At 36.8% G+C, this 13,123-nt stretch overlaps 2 protein-coding genes across 6 annotated transcripts in view; one reads left to right on the top strand and one right to left on the bottom strand.

The window, feature by feature from the left end:
- Positions 1 to 6,190: 6,190 nt before the first annotated feature.
- Positions 6,191 to 8,779, bottom strand: LOC124161246 (60S ribosomal protein L8). Of its 2 annotated transcripts, none has more exons than XM_046537527.1 (6): positions 8,693 to 8,779; positions 8,315 to 8,459; positions 7,994 to 8,135; positions 7,691 to 7,909; positions 7,416 to 7,618; positions 6,191 to 6,322 (listed from the first exon to the last, which is right to left on the bottom strand). In XM_046537527.1, the coding sequence occupies exons 2-6, from the start codon at positions 8,450 to 8,452 to the stop codon at positions 6,248 to 6,250; spliced, it is 777 nt and encodes a 258-aa protein (XP_046393483.1). In that variant the 5' UTR covers positions 8,453 to 8,459; positions 8,693 to 8,779; the 3' UTR covers positions 6,191 to 6,247. The 2 variants fall into 2 exon arrangements, with proteins under 2 accessions (XP_046393483.1, XP_046393484.1); XM_046537528.1 differs by lacking the exon at positions 8,693 to 8,779 and adding an exon at positions 8,558 to 8,681.
- Positions 8,780 to 9,280: 501 nt separating this feature from the next.
- The window catches only part of LOC124161245 (ATP-dependent RNA helicase DDX3X), a 54,435-nt gene continuing 50,592 nt past the window's right edge, over positions 9,281 to 13,123 (top strand). For 2 of the 4 annotated variants that reach the window (XM_046537525.1, XM_046537526.1), the window contains exons 1-2: positions 9,287 to 9,487; positions 10,203 to 10,284. In XM_046537525.1, the coding sequence (XP_046393481.1) occupies positions 9,443 to 9,487; positions 10,203 to 10,284 (127 nt within the window). In that variant the 5' untranslated portion in view covers positions 9,287 to 9,442. Of the gene's footprint in view, positions 9,488 to 10,202; positions 10,285 to 13,123 lie in introns of all 4 variants that reach the window. The other 2 variants (XM_046537523.1, XM_046537524.1) reach the window with 2 other exon arrangements.

Below are 13,123 nucleotides of genomic sequence, written 5' to 3' on the forward strand. Positions count from 1 at the left end.
CACAATCAGTTCAGGGTATTTCCTGACCGTCATATTAGAAATTGGGTAAAATATTTTTACAGTATTATTCTTCTTGACCTCTGATATTATTAACCTTTCAGATAACCAATTTTTCTATATAGAAAAACATTTTTAGAAAATATCTTTTTAATTTAAAACTCAGGGTTAATACGAGTCAGGTGAGTTGTGGAAATGAAAATCTGACTAGAGGTCATGGAAAAAATGAGGAATATTAGGATGTGGCATATACAGGGATTTTGATCATGGGGGGTCCAAAACCAGGGGGGGAAATTTTTGAAAAACAGGGTACATACTAAGTAGAGGGTTTAACCCTCTTAGTGCCATGGGCCGATATATCGGCTTTTGCTCCACGGGTGAAAAGATCGGCTCGAGCGTAGACCGGATATTCAATCTAATATTGTTGTAATAATTATATTTATCCTTTATCCAATGTAATAGAATCTTATAATGAACAAACAATTCATTTATAGTAGAATAAAAAAAAAATTACATTGAAATCTCAAATATCAACTTCACATTGTGTGTTTTCATAAAGTGCTACAGAACTCTTACATTTAGGTTGGCACTTTTCGCTAGTACCACCAAATTTTGGTGGCGCTAAGAGGGTTATTTTAACATATATCATAATCGAAAAAACTTCATTTGTTAAAAAAATATCTTATAAATTCACGATTCTTCAATATTTTTAATAAATACATAACTTTTTTGTGCAGAAAAGCTTAATGAAACCAAAATTTTAAGGAAATTATGACAGCAATTTATTATTAGTTTTTATAATTATTTGCTTGAAAAAATGATTTTTATTTTAGTTCCATGTCTTACACTAATATCATTTTTCTTTTGAAGGAAAATTTGGTCATAACTTTTGTTTTGAGCTAAATTTATTTTTGCTTCTAGGGGGGGCAGTTGCCCTCCCTTTCCCCCCGCTGGGTACGCCCTTGTGATGTAGCCAACTAAGTTGTCCTGTCTTCTCCGCAAGCCCTCACAGAAACATGCTCCAAATGTAGCATCTGATGAATAGGGTGGTTTACTATTACATATTTTTTTATTGCCTAAATCGAAATATTATTACTCCTGGAGTACGTATTTCATGCTTTTAGATTTTTAAATGACGATATCTATTTTTCCCTATTAAATGAAAAGTGAAAATTTTCAAGCACGCGAAAATGCGACGGCTAAGTATGAATGCTGGGAAAACTCCGTGTGATGTCGTTCTGGTTTCCGCTGCCGCCGTGTGAGGTGACCTTAGGGCGATACGATGCAGGATGCTAGCAGGTAGCAGAGTACCCTGCTAGCTGGTAGCACTTGGCTTAAATTAGGATTATTAATACCTTATCAAACGAAGAAAACTTTCCGACCTTAGCCAGTTTTAATAGGTGATTATTAAGAGATGTTTCCCAGAGCTCAGTGCCTCATGCATGCATTGGTAATCTCAGAGGATGTTAAACTACTATCTACTCATATAGATTCTAGGTCCCTGTGACAACACGTGGAGTGGCATCGCATGGGTGCCAATCTGGCCTTTTTCAAATGCAGTTAAAATTGACCATTGCCATTCGTCTAAACCGGTATTTTTAAAACCAAATAATTTGTGTACCTATTATGAATACACTAATGGTGGGTAACAAATCGCAATCAATGCCTTTTTTTATGAAGGAAACTACCCTATTATTGCCTTACTTGTGCTAGCATTCTCAGCTATAAGTTGGTGCTGCTTTACATTGACTGCCCTTTTTGCCTGTGATATCCTACTACATATTTTTTTGCTTTGTCAATTGATGTTTACTCGGCTTTCTAAGTATGTAGTTGAATTCTTCAAGCACTTATTCAGAGAAAAGCAGCATCTTCGCATGGTGGGGAAGAGGATGTGTTTCAGCTAATGGCAGGTTGATTCAGTTCTTGAGCTTAGAACCAAATGAACTAGAATTGGTTGTGGATTATTTGTGCAAAAAAAACACATCTGGAGAACAATATACAGTGAATGCTTTATTTGGTAATGAAATGGATCCAAATGCTTGTGAGATAACTGATTCATTATGTAGGTAAGTTTTCATTATAAATTAAAGCAAATAATTAATATGCATCTTTTGAAAATTATTCAATGAAAGTGAAAAAATGTATCAAAAACTGTAACTGATGCCAGCAACCAGACAGTAATTTGGAAACTGACGAAAATAAGAAACCAACCTATCCCTGGTGGTTTTGAGATTTCTTGGAAGTTGCATTAAAGATTAATATTTTTTGTGAACTGAACAGGGTGGACATGCAGGTTTTCAGTGTTTCCTTAGCTTGGTTCATTTTCCAGATAGCATCTCCCAATTCAAAACTGTTGCTTACCCTACTAAAGGCTTTTACCCCCATGTTGACATGGTTAAGGCAGAGAGCCTCTCGCCGGGCCAGGAAGGCAAGTGGCCAACTCCTTAATCTTGATGGCTCCATTACAAACTAATATCAGGGTTCCCATTCAACCGTGAAAACCTTAAAACCGTGAATTTTGTCTACAGTGAAAAAACCTGGAAATAGCCGTGAATTTCGTCATCAAACCTTAGAAATCTCTCAAACTTGATTGTAGAACCACGATAGACAGATGAAAAGAAAAATCGATGTTTCGATCATGTTTCAAGGTCGAGTCACGTGCAGATACTGTCCATGCATTTTTCTGCACACGTGTATTCGTAGCGCAATTATTAATTGGTCTGAGTGCCGTGACAGCACATTGACCTTAAGCCTGCGATTGGAAGACATTAACCCTGGACAAAAATTAGGCACTTCTTCACTTCCCTGCTCTTTCCATTTTCCCACACACACCCTTTAGCAGGACATGAATTTTGCTAACTATAGGTGACGTCATAAGAGATAGCACTTTCATTTCTGCGTTTGCATTCAAGGCATCTGTTGCGTTTGTTACATTTTTAGTTAACGTGTGGCCGATGATTGCTACGTGACCAATATTTCTGACTAAAATGCCTTATCTACAAACCGTGACTTAGATGACATTTAGACCGTGAAAACCTTGAAAAAACGGTGATTTTATAATATAGTTATGAGTGGGAACCCTGAATATGGACAAGGGGCCTGAATGGGGAGAGTTTTGCGATCACTTGCAGGGCTCTAGTGTCTTCCACAAAGCACAGTACTTACATAGAATTTCTTGGTAAATGCAACTCTTCATTTTTTATTCTAAGTATTCCCGTACATATGTTTAACATCGATGACTCGAGGCTCTCGGAAATGCTCTGCATTTATTTTGGATGAACAACCCTTTTAAGATTAGCAAAAAGTAAACTTCTCATCTCCTTACATGAGGTAGTGCCGTATCTCTTTAATTTTTTAAAAACTCTTTGAGTGCCATGCCAAATTTCATGAGGAAATTGCCTGGATTTTGTGCAGAGGAATGGTTAGCTTATGAAAAATGTCAATGAAAACATCCAATTCTAAAGGTAGGCTGAAAATTACACTGGGATAAAAAAACTTCTCTTTATGCAGCTGCCTTCACTTTACATACTAAGCATGACATTACTATGGTAAAATTATTCTATTCTTGCTAAGGTTTTAGATAAGTTGCTGTCTGCAATGCCAACACTCCAATACCTACTGTATGAAAATTTTCCAGCAACACAGTGAGCAATTTTGGAACCATGGTCTTTATAGCATACACCTGGACCATGGTTGGGACTTCATACTTCCAAGTTCCACCTGACATTTATTTTTGTCCTTTGTTGTTTGGGGGAAAAACAAATTCATCTGCCTGACCTTTTGGCAAAACATCTTAGTTTCTGTCCCACCTGGAAATATAGTGAGGTTCTGTTTTACTCTGAAATATATCTATTATGATTAAAGAAATGCCGGCCTCGATGTGAAGTCCTCGTCTCCCAAACAAGAGGTTGCGAGTTAAAGAGTTCTGCCTGGATAGGTTGCCCCTATGTGGGACATTGTTGTTTGTGCATGTGCAATTGTTGAAATGCTTAGTAAACCTGAGCAAATATGAGCTGTTGTCAGTGGTATGGAAATTAATTTTTAAAATTCTTGACAATGTAGCATCCGAGCCGCTTGCAAATGCCAGCCACCTGAAGTTCATGGGTTGTCTTTCTGCACAGATCCCATATTCTCACTTTATACTCGAGGTGTGGCTGGATGAGTGCAAAAAGGACACATCTCTTACACTTTTTGTCTGAAAATCTTTCCACAACACCCTTGAGGAACCCCAACTTCTTCAGGGCTCTGCCACAAACATTTCATTTTTAGGTTCACCAATGAGTAATGCTGCCTGAGTAATCTCTTTCTCAAGGATAGCTCAAATTATAACAGTCAATAAATACATTGATTATGCTTGTTATATTTAATACCCCATACTACTCTTCATATGATTTGCTGTGCAGTATTTATCAATGGTACCAACTCCTTGTAGGATAATGGTATTGAAAGAGGCATGAAAAGTGTATTAATAGGCAGTCCACTCTGCGTTACAGACTATTTTTCAGTCCCACCGACACTCAATACATACAGTTGATATAGCCAATAATCTATCAATCCATTGAAACAATATCTTTTTAAAGTCAATTGATTCATCAATATATTAAGGTAAGGGTCACGTATAAACCCAAAAAATGAGGTTTTGGCACACACCAACTTAGTACATTTCATCCCTTCTGCAAGGTATGAAAAGACCCTAAATATTCTTTACCAAAACTTTTCAGCCTCTCAAACGTTGGAATACTTGGTAATTTATTCCAATTTCAGGTCATATATCTCAAGGCTCACAGGAAATGTTTACTCCTTTACTTGTGGATTGTTATGTTAGACAATTCTCAGTCATTACAATAAGGGTATGAGGATTGAGAAAAAAACTGATACTACCTCATGAATTTCATTTTTAGTATTAGCAACATTTTCTGACAAAAAAACAAGCATGTCCATCCATGTTAGATTATGATTATCTTAAAAGGATGTCCTTTCATCTTCAGAAGTAAAAAAAGCAATACCTTTATCATTCCTTCTATCATAGTTTTTAAAGCATGTTAATGTATTTTTTTCAAATGGCAGATGGCGAAGGGATGTTTCACATAAAATTTGAGAGGAACCAAAGAAACAAATTTGTTGGGCATGACATAATTCATATGCTTCAATGAGCACTTATAAGCATGACATTGCTGAGACACATCCAAGAGTGAAACACCAAAACATGTCAGTCAGTCTGCAGGTAGAAGTGATAATTTCAATCGATTTTTGGCCTATTTCGTTGAAACTACCCACAAATATGATCATGGTGGTGGATGAGGTAGCCATCACATAAAATGCGAACTTCTTACTTATGCCTTGAAAAAATTACTTGACCAAGTTTCCCCAGCTTAGACAACTGATTTCAGACTTCACTTGATATTAAGATAGAAACAATACCCTTTCTGTTTAGGACCAAAACTAATGCTGCCATCTTATCAGAAATATCAGCAACAAGCTGGTACTAGATGAATTTCATTCAAACCATGTCTTTCCTTTACCGAAGATTGTCTTAATTCTATTCAAACCTATTAATAGAAGTACGCCCATAATAGCACCGTGATAGAAGTATGTTACAGCACAAGATTGATAAGAAATTTCATAGGGAGAAGAAACGTCCAACATTATCACAATCTAAATGCTTCCAAGATGTAATTTAGTGCTCTCACAATCATGAAACCACCCCTGCCACACGCAATTTCAAATTTACTTTGATAAGGTCACATGTGAATGAACACGATAAAATCAATTAGTTTAGCCAAATCAAGGCAATAAGAGAGCAAATAGACTGTATTTAACTAACATGAAATAAACACCCTGCAATGCCCCTTTAAATACTAATATGTATCACACAACATTCTGCAAACTTTTTAAAACGAATTTGAAGTTAAGGAATATAAACTCTCATTACTTCTCTCCTATAATGTAGTCTGGTATCATTCCCGTAACAGCAGTGACCTAATTTCTTTGACTTGTTGCTTACTATCTCCCATTAAAAGTCATACCACACACAAATGTTCACCCATAGCAAAATTTTCATTACAGTAGCCACATTAATGCCATGGCTTGCAAAAAATAAGGCCAAGCCAAATTTGAAACTTCAGGAATTAACTGAAGTTAACGCAGAAAATGGATAGGTGCATCTTAAGCTGAGAAAAATAAAATTACATGCTGTAATCCAGCTTTTATTACGGATTTGATTTTATTTTATACAATAGATGTAATAAGCCTAATCATCACCCTTCTTAGCATCAGTTTTACCTCCACGAATCCTACCAGTACGCCTGGCAGCAATAAGACCAACCTGTAAAAAAATGATAGGTATTAACAACTTTTCATAAAGTTAAATCTTCACACAATAAAAGTGACAACTTTGGTCATTGAATAGGGGTTACCCAGCCTCTCGAGAATAAACACGCAAGTACAATTAATGACTCCTAGCACGTTACAGAATAAGCGCATAAATTCCAATGACATTATGTAAGTCTTGGCACCCACTGTTACAACAATTACAGTCAATCCATATATTAATTTTTAAAACAAAAATTACTGCCACCGTTACCAGAACCCTGCAATGAAATTCATCACTGCACTCTGGCTGTTTTACTCTAGAGTAGGTAAATGCACAATCTGATGTGAGAACGAAGGTGCAGCCAAATTGTATCATGGTAAGTAGGGAATAGCTGGAATGCATGGATGTGAGATAGCAAAATAGCCCAATCTAATTATGTTAGTGCATTTGCTTGATAACACACAATAATGAGAAATTAATGAATTTTGCCTCTGCAATCACATGCTCCATGAACCTCTGCAATCACATGCTCCATGTAAAGTGGTCTTGTGAGGAGTGATTACATTCATTTCCTTCGTTTACAGGGAGTAATCAGTTGATGAATCTTTCACCTAACTCCCTGCGATGTAATATTACAGCTTAAAAATAAACAAGCTTAGAGGAACTGAGCTTGGATAAACTGAAGACCATAAAAAATATAAACCTATGATCCATTGGAAGAGAGTTTGGAAAGATACACAACATGGAGATAAACAGGATTAACTAGCTCATACAAGAACATTCAGTGAATCAAAAGAATAATATGGCATAGGCTGCCTCAAACCAATCAACAATAAATTAAAAATTAGGCAACATGTACGTGGAATAGCATATTTGCTAAGACAGACTAAGACGATGTGATTTGCCCATCTTCTTCTCATTCATGTTTTTAAGCGTAGAGAGTATCAACGCTATAAAGCCATGACATTGCATTTTCACCAATGGTGGTAATTGAAGAATGAATTTATCTAGGCAAATGCAGTGGTTATGAGCTTGGCTCTAAACAATTATGCACTGCATCCTTGAAAGTGATACTTAATGAGTGACTGCTCAACGTGGTACCCACCTTGCGACCAGCGCTTGTTCCCCTCTTGACAGTAGAGGCTTTACCGATGTGTTGATGGTTACCACCACCGTGAGGATGCTCCACAGGGTTCATCGCCACACCACGGACCTTGGGCCAGCAGTTACGCTTGGCCTTGTACTTGAAGTACGCGCGACCTGCTTTAAGCACAGGTTTGTCCATACGACCACCACCTGCTACGACACCTGAAAGCGAGTAATTCGTCAGAAAACATTGCGGGGAAAAGTCATACGGACACCTCACTGAACGATACTCACCAACCATGGCGCGGTTGGCTGATGGCATGACTTTCTTGGCCCCTGATGGGAGTTTCACTCGCGTCTTCTTCGTATCTGGATTATGGGCAATGACGGTAGCGTAGTTTCCTGAGGCCCGGGCAAGTCGACCCCTATCGCCGGTTTTCTCTTCCAAATTACAAACGATTGTGCCCTCAGGCATGGCGCCGACAGGCATTACGTTTCCTATATGCAATACAGCTGCAAAGAGAGAAAACTATTAGTTTTACCTCACTTCAAAAGTACTCACAATTACAAGAACAACCAAATTATGTGCATCCATACCTTTCTTTCCACAGTACAAGAACTGCCCAGTAAACATTCCCTCTGGAGCAATGAATAGCTCCTTACGAGTTTTAAACCTGTACGGGTCGCGAAAGTGGACTACCGCAAGGGGAGCGCCACGGCCAGGATCGTGGATAATCTCCTGGAAGCGAAAATTAACCATTAACGGAACGCTTCTCTATGGCTATGAATATATTAATTATTAATAGTTGTGCTCAGTATTTTCTAAATAGACTTCTTCAATATAAATCAGTTCAAATGTCTGCAAGGGCATCATTGCAATAATTATCTTCAAATATAATGAAGGAAAACTAGGCTAACCTTAACCACTCCTTTGATGTATCCATGTCTCTCGGCGAAATCAAGTGCCCTCAACTTAGGAGCTCCTTTCCTATGCTTTGAATGGGAGCGAAAGACACTCCCTGCTCCTTTTCTCTGGGCACGGATTACTCGTCCCATTGTGAAACTGAAAATACAACAATCAAAACTACAAATTAGTTTTTGACTAGACCTGCGCAACAACACTCAATATTCCAGGGTGTACAGAATAAATACAGAACGTACCGCGTGCGAATAACTTATAATTATAATAACTTAAGGTTTGTTTTGAACACTTTCAACAAATACAGACAAAGATTATAAATAGTAAAGCAGATAATGACGGATATCTAAACACCGCTTAAACATAACATCACATACCTTCTTCGCCAACGTGGTTGAAGGAAAACGACCTTTTCCGACCAGCTGTATGAATCGATAGGTAAGCGAGGAATCGCAATTATGACTACAATCGAAAGAATATCGTATCGAAAAATTTCCATCGATCGGTTCTTTCCAAGAAATTGCAGAAGTTTACTTTCAATCAATGTACTAATTCATTCATTTTTTGTAATTATCATCTTGCTCCGTATTTCAAATTTTAACTATTTTATTATTTAAAAAGAAAATGACATGGTAAACAACAAATAACCCACTATATTCAACCATCCGTCGACCCACGTCAACCTTCGGCGTTGGTGGAAGAAACATCCACGCTAGAGTTTCACCAAATTATTACATATTGCCTTTTTCAAATTAGTGAAGTGTTACTAATCAGAAACATAATTACTTCATGAACACAATATCTTCGATAAAAATCAGTATTTTTACGGATTACTTGGAAATTCACTATCACCTCCCACGTAATAGATTTTTTTTAACCAAAACTCTAAATGGTGCTTAATAACGTGCTCAAATATTTTCTTGTAATTTTATTAGACTCAAATGAATATTTTTAGTTTAACGGCATAATTTTTACCAAGAAAAGAGTACTTTGTAGAGACGTGATTTGACTTACGTAGGTTTCTGTGACAGACTGTGACGTCATTCAGTATCCTTTGTGTTAAATCGACGGGGTCGGTAGACGTTTATAGGGAGAGCTCTCTAAAAATCGTTTTGTTTAGTAGTAATATGAGTAATGTACCCAACCAAAATGGCACAGGTCTAGAGCAGCAGGTAAGATACTTTTTGTAAGCAATTTTTACATTGTAGTGATCGTAAGCTTTTTTTCATGCGTACTCCCTCCAATGCTATTGATTATTTGCTGATATGCCTATTTATTTAAGGATATTGGAAGTAATACGAGTCACTCCACGTCAGCTTTTGGCTCCGTTTCTGTACCTCAATGGGTTTAGTTCACATTTTAGTTATAGATAATTTTGCTCGTTTGTTTCCGCATAATGGCGGATGTCCGTCTACATTTAATTTTGTGGTTTTTGGCATTAAAATTGGATTCCCGGTGGTATTTCTCGTTCTTGTGGGTTTATAATCGATTTTGGGAGTGATAGTGGTTTCTTTTAAGTTATCTTAGCTACTTGGTTGTGTTAATTTTATTTCACTCCTAGCCTCCATTTTGTATTGATGTCGTGGACCTTGTAGACTTGCATTTCTTCGTGAGACGAGACTCGAATAGTTAAATTTTTGATTGTATTGGATCCTAGTTGCTTTATGGGCGACAAATAACTGCAATCAATTGTGTTTGTGCATTTTTCTATCCTTTGTTGGGCCTATCTTTTATTTTTTATTATTTTAGTGGGGGTAGTTGGTATACAAATTGCCGTTCCCAAATTACAATTTGTTTCGTATCTTTAGGTCTTCGAATAGTGGTCGTATAATTACGTATATATATCCCATTTAAGTGGTGCATTAATAATGGTCTTCCTATTTTCAGTTTGCTGGTCTGGACTTGCAGGGTGGCCACCAGAGAAGTGGTCGCTACATACCTCCTCATCTTCGTAATAAACCAGGAGGTGGTAAGTACCAATCATCTAGAAGCTTAGTTCTATTATTTTGGCGTATGAAGTGTATTCATGGCCACAGCCAAGGTTTCCGGCCACTTTCAAGTTTCCTGCTGCTATACGGGAAGTGCTTTCAATGTCGTATCAATGCGAGGTCCATCGATTAAGTCGTAGCACAGTTAGGTGTAATTATAATTAGAGTGATATTAGAGAGGAGCGATTAAATCATCATTATCACTCTTCCTGAGCCTATTGATGTTGTAAGTTCCCGCTATATTGCTCGTGACTGACAGTGCTTTATCGGAATAATTATTTTGCAGTAAAATATGCGCTTCATGGAAGCCTTAGGAATTCTTGATGCCATTATCCTCGAATTTGTCTTTATTTAGAATAACCGGTACGTTTGCTATGTTTTTGTCCGTAATCGAGAAGGATGATGTATATTTTTACCTTAGAACGGCACTAAGCTTGTCGCATCAACGAGTACGAAGGAGTTAAAGGTCGCTGTTTTATTATATTATCCTTTCAAGTTCTAAAGGAGTTACTTGATAGGAAAATGTCGCTTCTGAATTCTAGTCATGATAACTTTATGTGCAGAAATCAGTTTTTTTCTAAAGTAATGTCAAGTATTGGATAGAATTCATTTGTTGTCAAATAAAGTACCTAATAGAAACGTCATGTTTATTTTGATGAGCATGAAGGCAATTATTGTTAGTCCCTAAACATTAGTGGATAAGGGAACAATCAGTGCTTATCAACCGTATCATATCGTGCTTAGTCTGCTTCTGGATCGAGCATAATATATTTAAAAATTATATCCTCGTTAATACGGATATTTTTCATTTAATGTTGACTGTTATGAATTCACAGCTGCCACCTGTTTTTGCCATTTCTCAGTGATTCATGTTCCAGTGTTTTTAGTTCTTATGGATTTCCATTTGTGACTTAGCCTGTCTTTGTTGCATATTGCATTGGCTGAATAAGTATTTTGTCTTGTACTTAAAGGTGTTTTGAATGTTTTTGGCTCTGTTTGGCAATGATTTGCAATTATCAAAGATGGTGGTGTTCTTAATAATCTGTGTTTAAAATGTATAGGGTTTAGTTTCTTTAGAAATGTGTATTATATGTGTTAATTATTCTTTTGTTTATTATCAACTTACATAATTCATAGCTTCAAATGCTAAATTTTGGTGACATGCTTGGTGAATGAAATGATCCTGTTATGATATATGTTCACCTGTCAACTTTGCGTCCATTTTAATGCACAAAGAAAGTATGGCGGAATTACTTAAGAGTAGATATCTGCTTTTGCAGTCCAGCATCTTTAACCATTACCTTTCTTTTTGATAAGTCATCACCAAGGTTTCCAGTCTGTGAGGTCTGGGTAGCTTTTCTCTTAAGTCTACATACCATAACATTCTGCTCGGTTATATAGGGTTGATACTGGAAAGGGAAGTCATGGAAATGTTTGGAAAATCAGGTCATGGTCAGGGAAAAGGTCTTTAAGAGGCAAAGCAGACTTGACTGGACTCAAATAAGAGTAGTATTCATATTTAGGGTGTGTGGACAGGTAGGCCATTTTGTACCAACTGGACTTGAGTTTTATTCAACCAGGCCCAGGTGAGGCTACAATCTGGCCCCCTCTTCCCCTTGGCAGATGGACAAATATTGTGGTTAAATTCACTGAACATTGCAGTGTACGACCGGCAAGGATTGTGCCGATTTGGTGTTTTAATTTTGCTACTATTACTGCTGCTCAACTTTAATTCTCAATATACCTTTCTTCATATTTCCATAAAATCCGTGGTTACAGCTGTTTTGCTGTTGATAATTTGAGAAAAATGCGATGGTGGTTGGCGTAACATGGTGAAACTCCTTCATGATGCACAAAGGTTAAGAAAAGACTTGGCTGTTTCACAAAATAAAATATATTTGCGACTGGTTTCGATACAGCGTATCATCATCTGGCCAGCCACGCTGTATCGAAACCAGTCGCAAATATATTTTATTTTGTGAAACAGCCAAGTCTTTTCTTAACCTTTGTGCATCAATTTTAGGGAAATTTTTAAAAATTGGACTGGAAACGGAAAATATAATAGAAAGCTGGTATGATGCCCGTGGTACTTAGTAGCCCCTTCTATTATCTTCCTTCACTTATGCTACTTTCAGGCATAGCCCAATTTTGTGGTGTTCATTTTTAAGTTGTGAATTACCATTCCCTCTCTATTACCTGGGTCCTATGAAAAAACCTTTTATTCCATAACACCAGTCCTGTGATTTCCATTTTCCTTATTGTCTAGTGGAAGTTACACTTATTAATAGTATCATATCTAGTCTTTCTTGTTCTGCTGCACTTCCATTCATACTGGAGCTAGCGCCAACTATGATTTTTTAGGTGAATTTCTTCATCATGTTTGTTTCTTGTTCCTAGTGACCCCCTAGTTTTTTAATTACATTTTTGCTCTTTGTATTTGCTCATCATATACATTCCAGTTCCATTATTCACTTCTCTCTTAACAGTCAGCAAAATTGAGCGGCTTCTTCCAAAAAAAATTCTATTCCGTTAATATATTTGACTTAAGGTATGAACATGATTTGATTTTGGATGTGACTTCCCCTTAAAGTGTAATCATCTGTTAGTGATTATAATTTTATCGCACTATGCATTTTATCATTAAGTGATGTTCTGACATCAAGATAGATAATGGATATTGTGAATGGTTGTGAGTTTAATGATGTGAAAATATTTCAATTAGGTTAGAAATTACAGCATTTAATAGTAATTCCTTCTAAATTTGAAAATTATTGTTGATTAGTGACAAATTATCTTTTCTTATTGTCATAGACCCATACC

Source organism: Ischnura elegans, chromosome 6, assembly GCF_921293095.1.
Source record: "Ischnura elegans chromosome 6, ioIscEleg1.1, whole genome shotgun sequence".
Taxonomy (NCBI): domain Eukaryota; kingdom Metazoa; phylum Arthropoda; class Insecta; order Odonata; family Coenagrionidae; genus Ischnura; species Ischnura elegans.

What these genes read in the sequence shown, in the direction of transcription:
- LOC124161246 (XM_046537527.1), bottom strand. Translation starts at nt 8,452, where the DNA reads ATGGGACGAGTAATCCGTGCCCAGAGAAAAGGAGCAGGGAGTGTCTTT. An exon ending in ACATCAAAGGAGTGGTTAAG is followed by an intron (nt 8,136 to 8,314) that starts GTTAGCCTAGTT and finishes TTTCGCTTCCAG; the next exon opens with GAGATTATCCACGATCCTGG. An exon ending in AGCCAACCGCGCCATGGTTG is followed by an intron (nt 7,619 to 7,690) that starts GTGAGTATCGTT and finishes ACTCGCTTTCAG; the next exon opens with GTGTCGTAGCAGGTGGTGGT.